General features: G+C 39.0%; 1 protein-coding gene, 1 non-coding gene and 1 pseudogene across 3 annotated transcripts in view; 1 reads left to right on the top strand and 2 right to left on the bottom strand.

The window, feature by feature from the left end:
* DNAH12 (dynein axonemal heavy chain 12) overlaps window positions 1–22,763 on the bottom strand; it is a 255,190-nt gene that overhangs the window by 198,941 nt on the left and 33,486 nt on the right. For both annotated transcript variants that reach the window (XM_031663270.1, XM_031663269.1), the window contains exons 7-13: window positions 10,458–10,647; window positions 8,794–8,866; window positions 8,037–8,195; window positions 7,307–7,502; window positions 3,752–3,940; window positions 2,035–2,191; window positions 1,305–1,396 (exon numbers count right to left, since the gene is read on the bottom strand). In XM_031663270.1, the coding sequence (XP_031519130.1) occupies window positions 1,305–1,396; window positions 2,035–2,191; window positions 3,752–3,940; window positions 7,307–7,502; window positions 8,037–8,195; window positions 8,794–8,866; window positions 10,458–10,647 (1,056 nt within the window). The remainder of the gene's footprint in view (window positions 1–1,304; window positions 1,397–2,034; window positions 2,192–3,751; window positions 3,941–7,306; window positions 7,503–8,036; window positions 8,196–8,793; window positions 8,867–10,457; window positions 10,648–22,763) is intronic.
* On the top strand, window positions 12,101–12,206 carry LOC116273890. The gene has a single exon (XR_004182394.1). It is a non-coding gene; the product is annotated as a U6 spliceosomal RNA (small nuclear RNA).
* LOC108583940 lies at window positions 18,059–22,688 on the bottom strand (annotated as a pseudogene).

Below are 22,763 nucleotides of genomic sequence, written 5' to 3'. Positions count from 1 at the left end.
TTCAATTGCCTTTTCCCCACTACTACCAGAATTTTTTTTTTTTCTTGAGATGGAGCCTCACTCTGTTGCCCAGGCTGGAGTGCAGTGGCATGATCTCTGCTCACTGCAACCTTCGCCTCCCAGGTTCAAGCACTCCTACTCCTCAGTCCCCCTAGTAGCTGGGATTACAGGCATAGACAACCATGCTTGGCAAATTTTTTATTTTTAGTAGAGATGGGGTTTCGCCATGTTGGCCAGGCTGGTCTCGAACTCCTGACCTCACATGATCCACCTACCTTGGCCTCCTAAAGTGCTGAGATTAAAAGTGTGAGCCACTGCACCCGGCCCAGAATTATCTTTCTAAAACTCAGATCCAAATAGATTACTTCCATGGCTAAAAACCTTCAGAACAAAGTACAAACTCTTGAGCAAAGATACTCCAGGATTTTCCCATGTGGCTCCAACTTACACTTCAAATTTCATCATATTCTAAATCTTCCATGTACTGTGTCCCTGTTACCTATTATTTAACTATTTTCGTTCATTTATGTTCTCTGAACACCTTGGTTCATGCTACATCCCCTCCCTTCTCCACTTATAAAATCTACTTCAAAGCCCAACTCACATTTCACTTCTTGCATAATATCTTCACCAATTTCCAAAAGCAAACAACACTTTGTCCATATCTCTATTCTAGTACTTATCTCAATACTTCATAGTTGTTATTTCCATGTCAGGCTTCCAGGCCAAATATAAGCTCCTGAAGACAACAGTTGTATATATTTTTTTAAGACAGGGACTCGCCCGGTTGCCCAGCTGGAGAACAGTGGTGCAATCAGAGCTCACTGCAGCCTCAACCTCCTGGGCTCAAGTGATCCTCTTGCCTCAGCCTCCTGAGTAAGAAGGAATACAGGAATGCACCACCATACCTGGCTAATTAAAAAAACAAACAAACAAAAAAAACTTTCGTAGAGACAGGGTCTCACTATGTTGCCCAGGCTGGTCTCAAATTCCTGGGCTCAAGCAATCCTCTTGTCTTGGCCTTTCAAAGTGCTGGGATTATAGGCATGAGCCACCATTCCCACCCTATCATTTATTTTTGCATCACCAAATCTTGCTAGGTGTCTGAATGTGATAAGGAAATTTTTATTGAATTAATAAATGAGTAAATGAATGACTAAAGAAATTATAAGGTAAGACAATGAGTTTTGTTGAAATTATATTTTAAATGAGAAATTATATTTAAGCATTTACTTTTAGAATGGAAAGATCCTAATGTTACAAAAAATTCAAAACGCATTAATAAAAACAGAATTACCACTTACCTCTGTATATTCATCAAAAGTATGATCTTCCGTCTGAAAAGTCTCTATATTCTCAACTGCGGTCCCATCAAGGAGCCAGTTATATTTTTCAACTGAAAATTAATAATCTAATTAAAATCTCAGTAATACCCTTTTTAGAAGATAAAACACTTTTTATATGATCATGGAATGGGGAACCTACTCAATTAAATATTATTATTGAGTATTAACATATATGATTTACTATATTTTAAGAAAATGGGTAGAATAAAAGCAAACCAAGTTAAACACAGACATTTTAAAACAAAGATAATAGAGTATTTGAGACTTTTAAGAATGACTTAGGGGTACAGATACACCAATTAATAGAAGATGTTGGTTAATAGAACGTCAAAGAACAACCATACATCCTGACCTCATACACACATGAGGAGACTACAGACCAATAAAATTGAGCTACATCCTCTTTGAAACTATTCTCAGAAATTACCTTGCTTTTACCCTTGAATTATTCCAACATTTCTTCTCTCTGCCTTTGACTTTACCACCCCGCTCCAGTTCACACACACCCTTTGGACTGGACGACAAAATGTATTGGGTTTGATTCTTGACTCTGCCAAAAGCTACGCCTATGCTCACTTCTGGCTCTCCCTGTTCTTTCATGGCAGCCCCAGACAGACAGACACCTGACCAAATTCTAGCACAAATAAAATGATGACAAATGGTATAATATTATATATATCATACACACCATATGTCTCATAATGTTTTCTTGCACCTTCTAAGTTCCGATGTATTGCTGCCTTCAGTGTATCAACAGCCCAGTGTAACACGTGTTCAGGAAGTTCTGTGTCAAGATTTACTGGTGTTGAAGTTCCTGATAGCCAAGAGGGGACTGTTTGGACATTCTAACGCAAATAAAAATAATAACAATGTATAAAATAAATATCTAACTGTATAATTAATCTATATGTAGATTTTTTTTTTTTTTTTTTTTTTTTTGAGACAGAGTCTTGCTCTGTCACCCAGGCTGGAGTGTAGTGGTGCGATCTCAGCTCACTGCAACCTCCACCTCCCGGGTTCAAGTGCTTCTCCTGCCTCAGCCTTCTGAGTAGCTGTGATTACAGGCGCACGCCACCACACCCAGCTAATTTTTGTATTTTTAGACAGGGTTTCACCATGTTGGTCAGGCTGGTCTCGACCTCCTGATCTTGTGATCCGCCCGCCTCGGCCTCCCAAAGTGCTGGGATTACAGGCATGAGTCACCGTGCCTGGCCTATTTTTTGTATTTTAGTAGAGATGGTGTTTCACCATGTTGGTAAGGCTGGTCTCGAACTCCTGAGCTCAGGCAATCCGCCCGCCTCGTCCTCCCAAAGTGTTAGGATTACAGGCGTAAGCCACTGCGCCGGGCCTATATGTAGATCTTATACTATATTTTTAAACATTCTTTTCAGATTTCAATGGCCGAAGAAAAAATAACTTGATACAAAATAATGATTTAAAATTGTATAGTTTGTAGTCTAACGTAAAACAAGTTGGGCCAGGTGCAGCAGCACATGCCTATTGTCCCAGCTACTTGGGAAACTGAGGCAAGAAGATCACTTGAGCCCAGGAGTTCGAGGCAGCAGTGTGCTATGATCATGTCTGTGAATAGCCACTGCACTTCAGCCTAGGTCAATAGTGAGACCCTGTCTCAAACAAAACAAAACAAAGAACACCTTAAGTTGCGTTAGTTTTCTATCATTCAACAAATATTTATTGACTAATTATTTATTGCCAAATAAATATTTAACAAATATTTATTTATTTATCTTTTTTTTTTTTTTTTGAGACGGAGTCTTGCTCTGTCGCCAGGCTGGAGTGCAGTGGCGTGATCTTGGCTCACTGCAGCCTCCAACTCCCTGGTTCAAGCGATTCTCCTGCCTCAGCCTCCCGAGCAACTGGGATTACAGGCACGTGCCACCACGCCCAGCTAATTTTGGTATTTTTAGTAGAGATGGGGTTTCACCGTGTTGGCCAGGCTGGTCTCAATCTCCTGACCTCGTGTTCTGCTTGCCTCGGCCTCCTAAAGTGCTGGGATTACAGGCGTGAGCCACCGCGCCCGGCCGACAAATATTTATTGACTAATATTTATTGACAAAGTAATTATACCAGAAAGCTCTAGAAAGGACAAATATTAATTAGATCTTGTTCTTAAGAAGCTCACAACTCAGTAGAGATGAGACATGCAAAAAAAAAAAATCAATTCATAGCTACAAGAAAAGTTCTAAGAAGGAAGATACAATCTCCAGCCAAGAGACTTTTTCAAAGAGAAAGCAATTTCTAATTTAAAATAATTGAGGGAGGAAAATAACACAAAGAGTCATAACATTTTATGTACATATATACTTCATAGAGATTCAACTCAAATAATTTAAAATTCTTTAAAAGAGCCACATAAAGAAACCCGATGGGTAAAGATGTAATACCTGCAGAGCTTCAGCTATTCGTTCTACCAAACTCAAAATATTATCTTCCAAATCTTGAAAGGTAGGATAAAATTCCATTTTGTCATCATCAAATGTCAATTCTATCTTAAATATTGGCAGCCTTTCTTGATCTTTTGGGTCAAAGAGTTTTACAAATCCTTCTACAGTTCTCCTTAAGAGATCCTTTAGCTGCATGATATAAATCATTATTACTTTAGAGAGTACAAATTCAACTTCTAACTAACATCAGTAAACTGATTATAATTGTCTATATCTGATTATAATCGTCTATAATTAAAACATCCTATCAATCCATTTAGTCTGCAAAATTATCTTCATTCAGCATACTATATATACATGAGTATACACACACACACACACATATACACATACATATATATATATATATATATATATTTTTTTAAGACAGTGTCTCACTCTGTTGCCCAGACTGCAGTGCAGTGGTGCCATCATAGCTCACTGTAACCTTGAACTCCTGGGCTCAGGCAATCCTCCTGCCTCAGCCTCCTGAGTAGCTGGGACTATGATGCATGCCACCACACCCAGCTAATCAGCAAGATATGTTCTTATTAATTTTTAATATTTGTGGGTACATAGTAGGTGTCTATAAAGGTTACATGAGATATTCTGATACAGGAATGTAACGTGTAATAGTCACATCAGGGTAAATGGGATTTCCATCACTTCAAGTATTTATCCTTTGTGTTACAAACAATCTAATTATACTCTTTTAGTTATTTTGAAAGGGATGATTAAACTATGTTTTGCTGTAGTTACCCAGTTGTGCTAGTAAATACTAGGTCTTATTCATTCTTTCTTTTTGTTTGTTTGTTTGTTTTTTGTTTTTGAGACAGGGTTGCCCAGGTTAGAGTGCAGTGGCAAGACCTTGACTTACTGCAACCTCTGCCTGCTGGGCTCAGGCCATCCTCCCACCTCAGTCTCCTGAGTAGCTGGAACTACATGCACATGCTACCACACCTGGCTAATTTTTGTATTTTTTGTAGAGGCAGGGTTTTGCCACGTTGCTCATGGCTGGTCTCAAACTCCTGAGCTCAAGTGACCCACCAGCTTCGGCCTCCCACAGTGCTGGGATTGCAGGCATGAGCCACCACACTCAGCTTATTCATTCTTTCTAACTTTTTGGTACCCATTAAATATCCCCCCTTACCACCCCCCACACTCACTTCTCCCACTACCTTTCCCAGCCTCTGGTAACCATCCTTCTACTCTTTATCTCCATGAGTTCAACTGTTTTAATTTTTAGCTCCCACAAATAAGTCAGAACATACATTAACAAATGTAACCTAAAACAATAAATAGAACATTATATGCAAAACCTAATTTTGTTTTTGGTTTTGGTTTTTTTGGTTTTGTTTTTGTTTTGAGACAGAGTCTCACTCTGTCGGCCAGGCTGGAGTGCAATGGCACTATCTCGGCTCACTATAACCTCCGTCTCCCGGGCTCAAGTAATTCTCCTGCCTCAGCCTCCTGAGTAGCTGGGATTATAGGTGCCTGCCACCATGCCTGACTAAATTTTGTAGTTTTAGTAGAGACAGGGTTTCACCATGTTGGCCAGGCTGGTGTCGAACCCCTTTCCTCAGGTAATCCACCCACCTCGGCCTCCCAAAGTGCTGGGATTATAGGTGTGAGCCACTGTGTCCAGCCTGTTTTTGTTTTTTAAGACTGGGTCTTGCTCTGTTGCCCAGGCTGGAGTGCAGTGGCACAATCATAGTTCACAGTAGGCTCGAGTTCCTGGGATGCGGGACTCAAGCAATCCTCCCACCTCAGCCTCCTGAGTAGCTGGGACAATAGGCATGAGCCACCATGCCTGGCTAATTTTTTATTTTTTTTCTAGAGACAGTGTCTCACTTTGTTTCCCAGGCTGGTCTTGAACTCCTGGGCTCAAGTGATCGTCCCACCTTAGCCTCCCAGAGTGCTGAGATTATAGGCGTGAGCCACCACACCCAGCCAAACCTTAATTTTTTAATAGAATATCAACAATCTTAAAATGACGACTCAGAATTTTTCACATTCTTTAGTAATTCTGTCCCTGGTACAGAAAATGTTCCAAAAGATCAAACAACATGGTAAAGACTGAAGGGAGGGGAGGCCTGACAAGCAGAGGTAAGGGTGTAATGTGGGGACATGCACATGGAGTGAGGTACAGTGGAATGCCAGAGCTAGCTCCTGTTCTCTCAAGAGTCAATTGTTAAATATTCAAGAATTTTGTGAGCCAGTTGTTAAACTCTTAGAAGCTCGAAATTTACCATGGTGGGAGTATTTACACCACAGAAGTCAACAAACACTACAAATCAGGGTAATTTTCTTATTTATTTATTTATTTATTATGTTGAGACAGAGTCTTACTCTGTTGCCCAGGCTAGAATGCAGTGGCACAATCTGGGCTCACCACAACCTTCGCCTCTCAGTCTCAAACTATTCTCGTGCCTCAGCCTCCTGAGCGGCTGAGATTACAAGCATATGCCACCATGCGTGGCTAATTTTTGTATTTTTAGTAGAAAGGAGGTTTTGCCATGTTGACCAGGCTGGTCTTGAACTCCTGAGCTCAAGTCATCCACCTGCCTGGACCTCCCAAAGTGCTGGTATTATAGGTGTGAGCCACCGTGCCCAGCCTAAGGGTGATTTTCTTTTCTGGAGAGCCATATTTCTAGCACACTACTGGGTGAAAGTAAAGTCACTGGAACTTAGAAATGTGCACAAGGAGCTTCTAAAGTACGAATAACGCTTTCTTATAGAGAACCAACTGTTGGGAATTTACCCCAGCAGACAAACATGGTTCTGAATGATCTTCAAGACATTCCTCATCTCTTTTATTAAATAATCACAGTCCTCTTAAAAGGGTAAAGGTAGAAAGGAAACCATGTATATTAGTTACAGCATTACATACTAGATATTAAATATGTATATTATCCTTTTAAATATTCAAGACAAAATTCATGGAACTGTTGGAGGTCTTTACCAAAAGGGCAAGTTTTTCTTCAAAACTATTTTTCTAGAATTGTATATCTACAATAGTAAAAATTTGGGAAGGCCATAAATATAATTTCATAAAATTAAAAATTCCCTATTTGTCATTTAAAGATTATCTATAACTTTAAAAATTTTTTCCACTGTATACCTCTTATACAATGATCAATAACATTTTAAACCAAGATTTTACTGAGAAAAAATGAGAATCAACCAACTTGAAATTTAATAAATTCAAAAATATGTTACTAGAATAATTCTTTTGTTAACATACTCCAAATAAAGCTATAATTAACTTATATATCCTTTAGGTATGAGCCAAGTAATTACTCATAATACTAACATATACTTCTAGATTTCCTTTCATTTTAGATAGTTTCAGAAACTCAGTATTTTTCTGCTAAAATTATTTAAATAAAATTGCAGTAGAAATATTTTAATTTATTTCAAAATAATTACTTAGCACTATATTTACATAGAATTCTATTTAAAATACTGAACTAATTTTAATAACATTATCATTTGATATACATAAAGTATATTTACCTGATTTGACATAAGTGTGGAAACACAGCTATAAAATGCATCCAATTTTTCGGGTTTAACACCTTCTAGTGCCTCCTTCTTAGTAAAGAGATTTATAACCTTTGGATACCATGTATTCATTATCTTCTCTTCTGCTTTTCTAGTTTGTATTGATAGATCAGTTTTCAGTGATTCACAGTCAATTGGACCTTTAGCTCTATTTATGAGAAAAAGAAATATGATTTGAAGCAAATGATACATATTGGTCTTAAAACACAATTGTTAGGCCAGGCACGGTGGTTCACACCTGCAATCCCAGCACTTTGGGAGGCTGAGGCAGGCAGATCACGAGGTCAGGAGTTCGAGACCAACCTGGCCAATGTGGTAAAACCCCATCTCTACTAAAAATACAAAAATTAGCTGGGCGTGGTGGTGTGTGCCTGTAATCCCAGTTACTCGGGAGGCTGAGGCAGGAGAATTGCTTGAACCAGGGAGGCAAAGGTTGCAGTGAGCCGAGATCACACCATTGCACTCCAGCCTGGGTGACAGAGCAAGACTCCATCACGGAAAACACACACACACACACACACAAATTGTTGAAACAAACAAGATACATTTTTTAAAACTCTAAAATCTAGAGAAAAGTGTTGAAGATTTAGGGATCTGTTTTAAAAATTATACAGTCAAAAATATAGACTCAAGCAAGGAGACATTTAAATTTTAAATTTAATTAATAAATACAGGATTTTACCTAATTCCTGTAAAGTCCAACAAAACTGTATCAGCAAATGTTGTATAACCAAGGTCCAGTAACATTTTCATAGTTGGATGAACAATGTGCAAATTAGAGAATATTTGATTTCTTGCCTGCACATAGCTAGAACGCCAAGGATTAGAATAATCCAGGCCTCTGGAAAAGCAAAACACCATATCGAACATGATTATAATACACCCTAAACTTTAGGAAATAATGCTTATAACATGAAATTAGTATTGAAGTGAGAAAAGTGGGGCTTGAGAAGAGGGAACTGTGGTCAGCAATGGGAACCTTAAGATATATGCATTTAATAAAAACACATCAAGAACTCAAAACTGCATTATCTTCAGAGGGAACAGAAATAATTTGTGAGTAAGGCAGACTGATGGGCCAAATCTGAGAGCTCTGCTAACTTCCACTGTGCTTTGGCTCAGGTATCCCAGGTGAAAATGAAAGAACACAGTCTTTAGGACTAAAGAAAAGGGCTGGAGAAATCTGTCTGGCATACACCAAAGCTTACTGAAGGCTAAGTTAAGCTATGCATTCATAAAGATCTCTCCAGTTATGTATGCAGAACTAAACAAGCATAGTAGAGAGGGTACCTCTGGGGGAAAAACAAGAGTACCTTTTTTTTTGGATGTGTTCAAAATACCTTTGAGTATCACAACTGTAGACTTGAATATAAGATCAGTTTATTTTTAATCTATATCAAAAATTGGATGAAGTACTGTTTGTAAACTTATTTACTCACACAGGAGATTCAGGTAAAGGACCTCCTTCATCTTCAAGCCATTTAACTGGTGGTTTCACAAGAACGCTCTGCACTAAAATACATGGATATATTAATGCTTCTTGAAAATCTCTGCACAATCTATTAATATCGAAGTTTCTAACTTTTGATTTTGGATGGTATAGTTTACTATGCATTAAAAGAAATGTAAGAAAAAACTCCTTTATTTGAAACAAAATCAAGTTATTGGTACTATTTTGGCCTTACTTTAGAGAAGAGTTCAGATAAATAAAAGCTTTAATAAGATCTCAGTTTTTCGCATTCCATCTACTCAAAAGTCACTAGCATGGCCACTTAAAAAAAGTGCATTTCAGGGTGGCTACCAGGGACTGGAATGTTAGTCACAGGCTACAAAATTTCAGTTAGATAGGAGAGAACAAGTTCAAGAGATTATATAACATGGAGGCCGAGCACGGTGGCTCATGCCTGTAATCCCAGCACCTTGGGAGGCAAAGGAGGGCAGATCACCTGAGGTCAGGAGTTCGAGACCAGTCTGACCAACATGGTGAAACCCCATCTCTACTAAAAATACAAAAATTAGCTGGGCATGGTGGCAGGCACCTGTAGTCCCAGCTACTCGGGAGGCTGAGGCAGGAGAATCACTTGAACCTGGGAGGTGGAGGTTGCATTGAGCTGAGATTATACCACTGCACTCTAGCCTGGGCAACAGAGTGAGACTCCGTCACAAAAAAAAAAAAAAAAAAAAAAGAAAGAAAGAAAAGAAAAGAAAGAAAGCAATTATACAACATAGTGACTAGTTAGTAACAATTTATTGTATCCTTGAAAATTGTCCAAAGTAGATTCTGTGTTCCCACCACACACAAAAAATGATAAATATGGGGAAAAAAATGCATCAGTCAATTAGCTCAATTTAGTTATTCCACAATGTTTCATATTTCAAAATGTATTGTACATGATAACTATATGCAATTTTTATTTGTCAATTTTTAAAAAGGAAAAAAGTTTATTCTAAAAAATAGCAGATTATACCCCCAATAAATCTCCCAAAACACATTAGTATTTTCTAGCAAACCTATAAATAGTATAGCTAAACTCATAAAGTAAAAAGTCAAAGAGATGTTAGCTAATTTAAAAAAATATAAAAAGTACCCCTAAATTGTAAGGATTTTGACTTAAGTATAGGCTCAAAATAAAAATTTTAAATAAAAATCATATCTAAGAAATACAAATAGTTTTGGGCCGGCCTGAGTGGTTCAGTCTGTAATCCCAGCACTTGGGGAGGCTGAGATGGGTGGATGGCTTCAGCCCGGGAGTTCGAGACCAGCTTGGTCAACATGGTGAAACCACATCCCTACCAAAAAATAAAAAAATCAGCTGGGCATAGTGGTGCGTGCCTGAAGTTCCTGGTACTCAGGAGGCTGAGGTAGGGGAATCGCTTCAACTCAGCAGGCGGAGGCTGAATTGAGCTGAAATAGCACCACTGCACTTCAGCCTGGGCTACAGAGATCGTGTCTTGAAGAAAAAAAGACAAAGAAAAGAAAAAAATAGATATAGTTTAAATATATAGTGTTCATTATTCATTTTGCTTATTTCTATTTTTGATTCAGTGGGGTTGGGGGGAGGCAAAGGTGAAAGAAGCGTGGTGTGTGTTAGATGCTACTTACCCAAATATCTCTTCATGCTGTTTTCAAAGTCACTTGACACCTCATTTATGAGACTTTCAAGGAGTTCTTCTCTTTCTTTCCCTTCCTTTAAAGACTCAGGTATCAGCCTTAACATGTGATCCAGCCATTCCTGCTGAATAGGTACTATAGGACTACTTTCTACACATTGCTTCATATAAATGTAGTTGAACTGAGAACATAAGAAAAAAATTAAATGTTCTGCATGGTTGTATCATTTCAGTGTAACTCCTGAACTCTGTCTTCCTAAGACAACATTTTTTCAGATTAAAAATATTCTGAAAAATAACATTTTCAGAATAAAAACTGTTTAATCCAAAAGTACATCCTACAAAGAAACCATTTTATCTTTTTCTTTATTTATGATGAATTCTTGCCAAATTAATATTCTTAGCAGAGTCTTCATTTTCTCAAGGCAAAACAAAGATTCTTTAACTTATTATTCCCTATTATCTAACTTATTATTATAATATATCCACCGATTCAACAAATATTCAGACATTGTTCTAAACGCTGAGTACATAGTAGCTAAACAAAACAAAGCCCATGCTCTCTTGAGATTATATTCCAGTACAATAGCAGTATAATATAATTTCACAAATTCTCCCATAAGAATGAATAGTCTGACTAAAAATAGACATGAATGAATGAAAAGACACTTGATCTTAGTAAAGACATTTTAGCGTCATGAAAATTTCAGTTTTCCCAAAATTAATTTAACACAATACCAATAAAAATATCTACATACATTTTTATGGAATTAAATAAGTTGATCCTAAAGTTCATGTGGAAAAATAAACATGCAAGAACAGCCAAGAAAACCCTGAGAAAGAAAATCTGCAATGGAGGGCTAGCCCTAGGAGACATTAGAACATACCAGAAAGTGTGGTGTAGCACAGGTGTATGAATAGACAGACCAGTGGAAAACAACAGAAAGTCCAAAAATATACCAGTATATCAGAAAATTTAGCACATGATAAACATGGCATCTCAAAACACTGGGAAAAATATGAAGGTTTTAATAACTATTTGGAACAACTGGTTAGCCATTTGGAAAAAGATAAAATAATTCATACCTTCCATCATACATAAGACTAAACTCCAGAATTTAACTTAAACAATGAAACTATACAAGGATCATGAAGAAAAACGTAGCTGAAGTCTTTTATAATTTGAGTATAGGAAAAACCTTCCTAGCTATGATTCAAATACTAGATACAAAAAAGGAAACAAGTGATAGATTAATTTTTACTACATAAAAACATAAAGATTTGCATAACAAAAACAATTTAAAATGTCAAAAGGCAATTGACAATTTGGCAGAAAATATTTGCAACATACATCTCAGACAAAGTGTAAACAATGCTTTAAAATTTAGGGGATGGGAGAACCTTAAGGACATTATGCTAAGTGAAATAAGCCAATCACAAGAAAACAAGTATTGCATCATTCCACTTATATGAAGCATTTAAATTTATAGAAACAGAAAACAAAATAGTAGTTGCCAGGGGCTACCGGGAAGAGGAAATGGGGAGTTGTTATTTAAGAAGCATAGAGTTTCAGTTTTGCAAGATGAAAATGTTCTGGAGATTCGCTGCACAAGAATGTGAAAATACTACTAAACTGTGCTCGCTTTGGCAGTACATATACTAAAATTGGAATGATACAGAGAAGATTAGCACGGCCCCTGTGCAAGGATGAACACAAATTTGTGAAGCATTCCATATTTTTGAGACAAGAGATGCTGGCGAGGCTGTGGAGAAATAGGAACGCTTTTACACTGTTGGTGGGAATGTAAATTAGTTCAACCATTGTGGAAGACAGTATGGCGATTTCTCAAGGATCTAGAACCAGAAATACCATTTGACCCAGCAATCCCATTACTGGGAATACACCCAAAGAAATATAAATCATTCTACTATAAAGACACATGCACACATAGGTTTATTGCAGCACTATTTACAATAGCAAAGTCATGGAACCAACCCAAATGCCCATCAATGATAGACTGGATAAAGAAAATGTGGTACATGGCTGGGCACGGTGGCTCACGTCTGTAATCCCAGAACTTTGGGAGGCCGAGGCAGGTGGATCACAAGGTCAGGAGTTCAAGACCAGCCTGGCCAAGATGGTGAAACCTCATCTCTACTAAAAATACAAAAAAATTAGCCAGGTGTGGTGGTGAGCGCCTGTAATCCCAGCTACTCAGGAGGCTGAGGCAGAGAATTGCTTGAACCCAGGAAGCAGAGAGTGCAGTGAGCCGAGATCACCCCACTGCACTCCAGCCTAGCAACAGAGCGAGACTTCATCTCGAAAAAAAAAAAAAAAAGTGGTACATATACACCATAGAATACTACACAGGCATAAAAAGGAAGGAAATCATGTCCTTTGCAGGGACATGGATGAAGCTGGAAGCCATCATCCTCAGCAAACTAACAGGAACGGAAAACCAAACACCGCATGTTCTCACTCATAAGTGGGAGGTGAACAATGAGAACACATGGACACAGGGAGGGGAACAACACAAACCAGAGCCCATTGGGGGATGGAGGGCAAGGGGAGGGAACCTAGAGGATGGGTCAATAGGTGCAGCAAACCATCGTGGCACACGTATACCCATGTAACAAACCTGCACATTCCGCACATGTATCCCGGAACTTAAAATTTAAAAAATTACAATTAAAAAAAAAGAAAATACTACTAAACTGTGCCCTTAAAAATGGTTAAGATGATTTTATGTTATGTGTATTTTATCACAGTTTGTAAACATTTAGGGGGAAATAACACCAAAACTACAACAGAAAAATGGGCAGAAGATATAAACCAACATTTCACAATAAAAATATAATTGAAATGGCACTTAAACCATATTTTAAAATGTATAATCTTACTCATAATTACAGAAAGCAAATTTAAACTACCCTGAGATACCAGCTGTCACATATCAGACTGACAAAATTTTTTTTAAATATGACCCCCACATTCTTTTGTGAAACTATGGGGAAGCAAACACTCTCATAAATTGCTAGCACATTTTGGAGAGAAATTTTGCAATATCTAACAACACTACATATTGAAATCCCACTTAGAGAAATTAAAACGATACCTCCAACAGTATGAAAACACACATATACAAGGTATTCATTGCAGCAAAATACTGGAAACATTTAAGAGTGGCTGATGCATACATTCGTGTTCTGTGCAGCTAATGGTGAAAAATGAGAAAGATCTCTAAAAATTGATGTGGAGCGATTTCCAGGATACATTATTAAGTTAAAAACAAAATGCAGCCAGGCGCAGTGGCTCACACCTGTAACCTCAGCACTTTGGGAGGCTGAGGCGGGCAGATCACCTGAGATCAGGAGTTTGAAACCAGCCTGGCCCACATGGTGAAACCCCGTCTCTACTAAAAATACAAAAATTGGCTGGGCATGGTGGCAGGCTCCTGTAATCCCAGCTACTCAGGAGCCTGAGGCAGGAGAATCGCTTGAACCCGGGAGGCAGAGGTTGCAGTGAGCTGAGATTGTGCCATTGCACTCCAGTCTGGGTGACAGAGTAAGACTCTGTCTCAAAAAAAAAAAATAAAGAAAAGAGAAAAACAAACAAATAAACAAAAAGCAAAATCCAAGAGTATCTACAATATGATGCATTTTGTATAAGATAAAAGGAAATAAGAAAACATACCTGCTCATTTGTAAAAAATTAAACACAGGAAGGATAAATCAAAAATTAATGACATTGGTTATATGAAAGAGTAGCTTGGAATAGATAGAAAGTATGGGGGCATGGGAATAGAGTAGAAGGGATGGGAGATGCTTCTCTGAGGTGTACTTTTGGTATAGTTCTGATTTTAAATCTTGCTGTTGTTTTACCTGCTCAAAGTATAAGTAAAAAATATCAACATAAATAAGGGAGAAAAGAAACTCCAAATGAAAACAAACAAACCACTGAACCTACCTGAATTTCAAGTTATTAATAATTACCTAGCTGAAAATGTATTCATAATTACCTACTGAAAAGGAGTGTAGAACTAACCAATACTGAACACAATATTTTAACCGTATATCCTTATGCTAAGTACAAAAGACTATAGATGAAATTAAATTATGGTGAGCAGGTTTGTTTTTCACAGTAGTACGAGTCAGCAATTTTGAAATTATTTATGTATACTCTAGGATTTAACAAAATAAGTAAACCTTGTGGCTAATGGATGAAAGCCAGATTCCTCACTGTCAGAGAAGGGAGCTATGCATAGAGAAAGGGGGACAGGCTAGAATGAACCCTGGGGTGTTACTGGAATAGGAGGTATCAGTATGAATCCATGGGTTTTGAGAGAGAGAGAGAGAGAAATAATTATTTTCTGGATCTTCTGCTGAGAAAGCCAGGAAGCAATGACACTCAGTATCGAGGAGCACATTTTACACACATATCATGGTTTTTAAATACCATTCTCCACCAAAAGGAGCCAAAAATCCCTGGAGAAATTACTGATTACAGGGCTAGAATAGAAAAAGTATATATAGCATAATCCTGGAACATCTTATTGTGCCAGAAAGTAAGGACGTGCTCAAAGAATGATGGGATATGTAAAAAAAGACGAGAGTCAACTTTAAGGGCTCCCACTGGTCAAAGGTGGAACAATTGAACTTCAAAATTAATAATAAAGCCAGGCCCTGTGGCTCATGCCTGTAATCCCAGCTACTCAGGAGGCTGGGGTGGAAGGATGGCTTGAGCCCAGGAGTTCAAAGCTGCAGTGAGCTATGATCACAACACTGCTCTCCAGCCTGGGCAACAGAGCAAAACCCCATCTCTAAAAAATAATAATTATTATTAGTAATAATACATTATAAGTTAATGGTTAAAACAAAATCTATAGTCCACACTGATCTAAATGAATGAATAAATGAAGAAAAAAATTATAAGTTCTTTCTTACTACAGAATTCCAACAAAAAATGTAAAAGAAATGATAGAAAAATTACTATTTGGCAACAACCACAGTAATCATTGTTACAGGCAAAGACGTTAACATTATGGGAACAGATAAAGCATACAGGGGAATTCTTTGTACTCTTTTCTGCAACTCTTTTGTATGTCTAAAATTAATTTGAGATAAAAAGATTTTTTAAATGTGTAGCCTAGGTGGACATTTTTTGTCTCTTACTTTTTTTTTTCAATTAGTTGCTCACTCCAAAATTCTTACAGAAAGACATTTTCTATGTCCACTCCATTAATGTACTGCTTAATCTTTTTTTTTTTTTTTTTTTCAGGTGGAGTCTCCCTCTGTTCCCCAGGCTAGAGTGCAATGGCGCAATCTCGGCTCACTGCAACCTCCACCTCCTGGGTTCAAGCGATGTTCCTGCCTCAGCCTCCTGAGTAGCTGGGATTACAGGCGTGGGCCACCATGCCCAGCTAATTTTTTTCTTTTTACTAGAGATGGGGTTTCACCATGTTGGTCAGGCTGGCCTCAAACTCCTGGCCTCATGATCCACTCGACTCGGCCTCCCAAAGTGCTGGGATTACAGGCATGAGCCCCCATGCCTGGCCCATGTACTGCTTAATCTTAAAAGTCTTGTGATAGTCCTAAGTGTCACCAATTACCCTGCAAAATCAGACCAAAGCCTAAGAATCATCCTTGGTTCCTCTTTTCCTCACCCTCCACATGCACCCTATCTGAAAGTCCTGTCGCATTTACATCCAAAATATATCCTGAGTCTAACAATTTCTCTCTAGCTCTATTGCTATCACTCTAGTCTAAACTATTCTCTCTCACCTAGACTGTTATCTTGTACAACTACCTGGTTCTTCTTTTATACTTTTGCCATAGCCACAATCCATCTTCTAAAGAATCTAAGTGGGCTTTTTCAATTGTCAAAGTGACTTTTTATCATTAAAAGTAAATCAAGTTATGTTATCCCCATGGGTAGAATCCTCCAATGACTTCTGATTGCCACTCTGAGTAAAATCCAAGCACCTTACCATAGCCTATAAAAGGCCCTCATATTTGGCTCCTGATCCCCTTTTCAAGTTTATTTTATACCAACCCCATGAGTTCAATCAGCATGCTCTAGCCAAGCTGGCCTTCTTTCAGTTCCTGGAACACACCAAGTTGTTTTCTCCTTCAGGTAACTTAAACTAAGCTGTTCTCTCTGTTGGGAAATTCTCAACCCCAGGTCTTTCCATGGCTGGCTCCTTCCTACCATTCAGGTTTCCATAAATGTCACCACCTCAGGGATACCCTCTCTAACCACCTGCCTAATATGGCCTCGCTCCCTCACCAGTCACTATCGACCATATTACCCTGTATTTTCTTCAGAGTACTTACCACAATTTTATTTATTAAACAAAATAGAAAAAATTTTGTTTATTTGATTATTATATGTCTTCCTCATTAAAGTATAAGCTTCATAAGGGCTTATATGTCCATCTTGTCCATCAATCTTCAGCATCTAGCACAGGATCAAGTATGCATGGATATTTGTTAAGTATCTCACAAATAAATAAATTATACAGACAAAGATGATATTTTCTCAATACCCCAAACCTATAGCAGTTCTAGAAAGCAGGTCAGGGTCAAGCACTGAAATGTTATATAGAAAACTAAGCTTGAATAAAATTATTATATGACTATATAGTGAAAGGAAATTTATTGAATGTGGTTTTTGTTGCAGAAAAAAGAAAGAAAAAATGAAATTTAAATTCATTATTCTAATTACGTATATTTAATTTATACCTTTCTAAAACCATTTCATCTCCTAAAATAAAAATATGTTTGACCCTTAGAATTAAAGTATATAATCTTCCTTAGCAAAACACTATCTAAGTCAAGTGATGTACTTTCAAAATTTTTCTTGAAAACTTCCTGGCCTAGCATGGTGGCTCATGCCTGTAATCTCAGCACTTTGGGAGGTCAAAGCAGGTGGATCCCTTTCAGCTCAGGAGTGAGAGACCAGTCTGGGCAACATGGGGAAATCCCATCTCTACAAAAAAATAAAAAATAAAAATTAGCTGAGCGTGGTGCCTCGCACCTGTAGTCCCAGTTCCTCAGGAGGCTGAGGCTAGAAGATCGCTTGAGCCTGGGAAGCAGGTGTTGCAGTAAGCCAAGATCACTCCCCTGCACACCAGCCTGGGTGACAGAGTGAGAAACTGTCTCAAAAAACAGAAAAAAATTTTTTTAAACTTTCTATATTATGCCCTCACTGTAGTCTCTTCACACTTCTATTATAACAGTTGTTATATTTTACTGAACATGTGTTTTTATATTTATTCATTCATCAATCATTCATTAAGTAACTATTTTTGGTGCTCAATATCATAGTAGTTGATTAAGAAGCAATTCCTGGCCGGGCATGGTGGCTCATACCTGTAATCCCAGCACTTTGGGAAACTGAAGCAGGTGGATCACTTGAGGTCAGGAGTTTGAGACCAGCCTAGCCAACATGGTGAAACCCTGTCTCTACTAAAAATACAAAAAATTAGCCAGGCATGGTGGCATGTGCCTGTAATCCCAGTTATTTGGGAGCCTGAGGCACAAGAATTGCTTTAACCCGGGAGGTGGAAGTTGCAGTGAGCTTAGATTGCCCCACTGCATTCCAGTCTGGGTGACAGAGCAAGACTGTCTCAAAAAAAGAAAGAAAAGAAAAGAAAAAAGAAAAGAAGCTGCTGTTGGCTACTGTGGTCAAGACGAGATGAAGCTTTAAGCTAAGGCTAGGACAAGAAAATGACTGTTTTGAGAACTATATAGAGCTCTTGGGGACTAAGTGTATGGGAGGGAGGTAGTTGGGGAGGGGGAAAAAGAAGTTCAGATTCAGGTATTTTAAGCATGAGTAACCGGATAGATGGTGATAACAACTAGAATAGAAAATGAGCAAAAAGAGTCTTATGGAGGAAGCTTGTGGTCTTATTTTTTTGACACGTTGAATCTGATGTATTTGTGCAAAAAAGTCTCCAGGAGTCATCAATATATGAAAGGTAGTTGAAATCAGAAAAGGAGAGAATCATCCAGGGAGGTTCAAGGAAAGAGACGAGTGACTACAGCCAGTCAAGGAAGAGGAACCCATGGAGATAACAGAGAAATAATAGAGAACCAGATGAATAAATACAAGGGAATGTTAGAAAGGAAATAAATGGTCAGTGGTGTCAAAAGTCAGCTGAAATTGTCACTGTTTTTTATTTCAGCCATTCTAACAGGTATGTAGTGAAAATGAATCATGGTTTTAATTTGTATTAGCATAACGGCTAATGATGTTGAACATCTTTTGCATGCTTATTTGCCATCCATATATCCTCTATGGCAAAATGTCTGTTCATATCTTTCTTTTTTTGGGAGAAGGCACTTTATTTGTTACTATAACATTCTTTTTTTTAACAGATCAACCATAAGCATGCAAAAAGTTCTCCTCTGAATGAAACTGCTTCCACAACCTGTTGTATAGAAATGGGTAAATTACAAAGGTGATTCAATTTGGAGTTCTCTCCTTTTTTATAGCACTTCTAAGCTATGTGTGTGACACATACCACAGAGGTAGAAAGGATCATCTTTAATAAATCATATTCTTAATTGCTGAGAATTTCTGAAAATAAAGCTGGCAAAATGCTAAACCAAGCCTTTGATGAGTCCCAAAGGACCACAGATCCATCGACTCCTATTTGAAGAATTAATCCCCTGGAGTGTTCTAGCCTTCCAAGGGCACTTGATAACAAGATCCACCAGGCTCTGAACAACTTCACTAAGAAGGCTTCTAACCACTCTCATCTGCTGATTCTTTGGGCCACCCAGTCCTGCTGGCAGAGAGGGCAGCGATTGCTCTGTTTCACCCACAGGGACATGCAGCAGTTGCGGAAGGAATGATTACATTCTCCCACGACCACAACACGGTCCTCTTGTTTGTTTTCAGCATGACATCTGAGACAGGCATCCATCACCTGGACTCTGCAAATGGCGCACGTAACGCACTCCCCGTCCCAGCTCCACACGGCCACCGCGTTCCACTTCTTGAGCTAGAACATCTTGTCGCCCCCCGACTTGGAGCCTGCGCTCCTGGACTGAGAGGTCAGAGCGTAGGGTTCGTCGCCGTCTTCCACGTCTGCCGTGGTAGCGCCGGGGAGCCGATGGCGGAGACATTTGGTTGGGGAAAGCTGGAGGCTGTGGCGGCTCTGTGGGGCCTCCCGACGGGCTACAGCGTCACCCTATTTTTCTTTTACCCATTTTATTTTCCTTCCTTTTTTGAGACGGAGTTTCGCTCTTGTAGCCCAGACTGGAGTACAGTGGCGCAATCTCGGCTCACTGCAACCTCTGCCTCCCGAGTTCAAGCGATCCACCTGCCTCAGCCCCTCTAGTAGCTGAGGTTACAGGTGTGTGCCACCACACCCAGCTAATTTTGTATTCCTAGTAGCGACGGGGTTTCACCGTGTTGACCAGGCTAGTCTCGAATCGCCCTCCTCGGCCTCCCAAAGTGCTTGGATTACAGGCGTAAGTCACTGCGCCTGGCCGTTTTTACCCATTTTCTAATCAGATTTTTTGCTTTCATACTGTTGAGTTTAAAGAGTTCCTTATATATTCTAGATACAAGTCCTTTGTTGGATAGGCGATTTGTGAATATTTTCTCCCAGTGTGTAGCTTGTTTTTTCATCCTCTTAACAGGGTCCTTCACTGAGCAATAGCTTTTAATTTTGATGAAGTCTAATTTACTGAGTTTTTAAAAATTTTCTGTGGGAGGCTGAGTCAGGAGAATCGCTTGAACCGGGGAGGCGGAGGTTGCAGTGAGCCGAGATCACGCCATTGCCCTCCAGCCCGGGTGACAAGGTGAGACTGAGTCTCAAAAACAAACAAACAAAAAAAAAAAAACAAAAAAAAACAAAAAAAATCTGGATTGTGCTTTTGAGGACATACCTAAAAACTCTTTGCCCTAGGCTAGGTTTTTCTAAAAGTTTTATAGTTTATGTTTCTCCTATGCCTTTTTCTAATTTTTTTATAGTTTTATGTTTTACATTTACACCTATGATCAACTTTAGTTAATTTTTGTACAAGGTGGGAGGTTTAGGCTGAGGTTTTTTTATTTTATGGATATCCAATTGCTTTCCCCCATTCGTTGAAAAGACTATTCTTCCTCCACCGAATGATTTTCGCAACTTAGTCAAAAATCGGGGGGATGGTGGCATGCTCTTGTAGTCCCAGCTACTCAGGAAGCTGAGGCAGAAGGATCACTTGAGCCCAGGAGCTCAAGATTAGCCTGGGCAGCAAAGAGAGACCCCCATCTCTAAAAAAAAAAGAAAAAGAAAAAGAAAGAAAAAAGAAAAAATCAGCTGGCTATATACACTTGTGTGAGTCTATTTATGGGTCATCTATTCCGTTCCACTGATCAAAGTTTTTTTTTTGTTTTTTTTTTGTTTTTGTTTTTTTTTTTTTTTTTTGGGGGGGTCTTGCTCTGTCGCCCAGGCTGGAGTGCAGTGGCCGGATCTCAGCTCACTGCAAGCTCCGCCTCCGGGGTTCATGCCATTCTCCTGCCTCAGCCTCCCGAGTAGCTGGGACTACAGGCGCCCACCACTTCGCCCGGCTAGTTTTTTGTATTTTTTAGTACAGACGGGGTTTCACCGTGTCAGCCAGGATGGTCTCGATCTCCTGACCTCGTGATCCGCCCGTCTCGGCCTCCCAAAGTGCTGGGATTACAGGCTTGAGCCACCGCGCCCGGCCTAAAGTTTTTTTTAAAGACAGGTGGAGGCTGGGCACGGGGGCTCCTCCTGTAATCCCAGCACTTTGGGAGGCCAAGGTGGATCACTGGAGGTCAGGAGTTCAAGACCAGCCTGGCCAACATGGTGAAACCCTTTCTCTACTAAAAATAAAAAAATTAGCTGGGCATGGTGGCAGGCGCCTGTAATCTTAGCTACTCAGGAGTCTGAGGCAGGAGAATCACTTGAACCCAGGAGACAGAGGTAGCAGTGAGCCAAGATCGCGCCACTGCACTCCAGCCTAGCTGACAGAGGGAGACTGTCCCCCCCAAAAAAAAAAAAAAAAAGACAGTTGGAGGTCCGAGAGAGAGGTATAGAAAAAATATCTTTTGGCCAGGCAAGATGCCTCACACCTGTAATCCCATCATTTTGGGAGGCTGAGATGGGTTGATTACCTGAGGTCAGGAGCTTGAGGTCAGCCTGGCCAACATGGTGAAACCCCATCTCTACTAAAAATACAAAAATTAGCCAGGCGTGGTGGCACATGTCTGTAATCCCAGCTACTCGGGAGGCTGAGGCAGGAGAATCACTGGAAGTCGGGAGATGGAGGTTGCAGTGAGCCAAGATTGCACCACTGCACTTTAGGCTGGGAAACAGAGTGAGATTCCATTTCAAAAAAATAAATAAATAAAATAAAAAATATCCTTTGAATTTGGCAGTTAGTAGTTACTGGTGACATTCATGATGAAGTGATGGAATTCCTAGAAGCCATATTGCCAAGAGCAGTGGGCTCAGTTGTGAATGACTGTATGCCTGGCTAGGAACAATGAGGATACTAAACACATACACAAAAATATTAAATACATTTGGCAATTTATACATTAAATATTTATTAATGTTTTGGGATTGTTGTGTATCAGTAATTATACCTAGTAAAAAGAAAGATCAACATTCAAATTCTCCAGAAATGTTGGGTGGCCAGGTAAGGAGGAAGAAGAGCATTTTGAAAACCAAAACCAAAACCAGGAAAAGCTAAAAAGAGTTTCTTCCAAATCTCCTAAATTCATAGAGGCTGAATTCACATCTTCAGTCTCTATCCCCCAAAGTGAATTTTAAGGGACTTGAGAAGCTTATATCCCATCTGAAAACATGCTGCATGATTTCCTCTTTCATGTCTCCAGCTCTGTATGTTTCTGTTATGCTTTGCCAGTAAAGAAATTTTACGTTTTTGTCTTTCCACCAATCATATCATAGTCCCCTGTTGTCACTCATGCAGTCAGTGTCTTTTTTCTTTTTTTTTTTAATCTCTAGCACCTAGCATGTAGCTAGCACATAACAGATTCTCAATACATATTTGCTGAGTGGCTACTATATCATTATATCAATATTAGAATACTCAATTATTACCCTAATGAAAAAGAGAGATGGATTTCCTTTATAACTGCCACTTTGAGTTTTTTTCAGTTGTTTGGAATAAGAATGAAAATATTTACATAATTAATCTGCAAATAGTGAATGCCAACAAAAATGTAATTCTTAAAACCCATATTGGTCGGGCACAGTGGCTCACACCTGTGTTTCTAGCAATTTGAGAGGCCAAGGTGGGAGGATCACTTGAGTCC

The sequence above is a fragment of the Papio anubis genome, chromosome 2 (assembly GCF_008728515.1).
Source record: "Papio anubis isolate 15944 chromosome 2, Panubis1.0, whole genome shotgun sequence".
NCBI classification, from domain to species: domain Eukaryota; kingdom Metazoa; phylum Chordata; class Mammalia; order Primates; family Cercopithecidae; genus Papio; species Papio anubis.
Note: the sequence above shows the minus strand (reverse complement) of the source record. Positions and strands in the feature narration are given on the sequence as shown.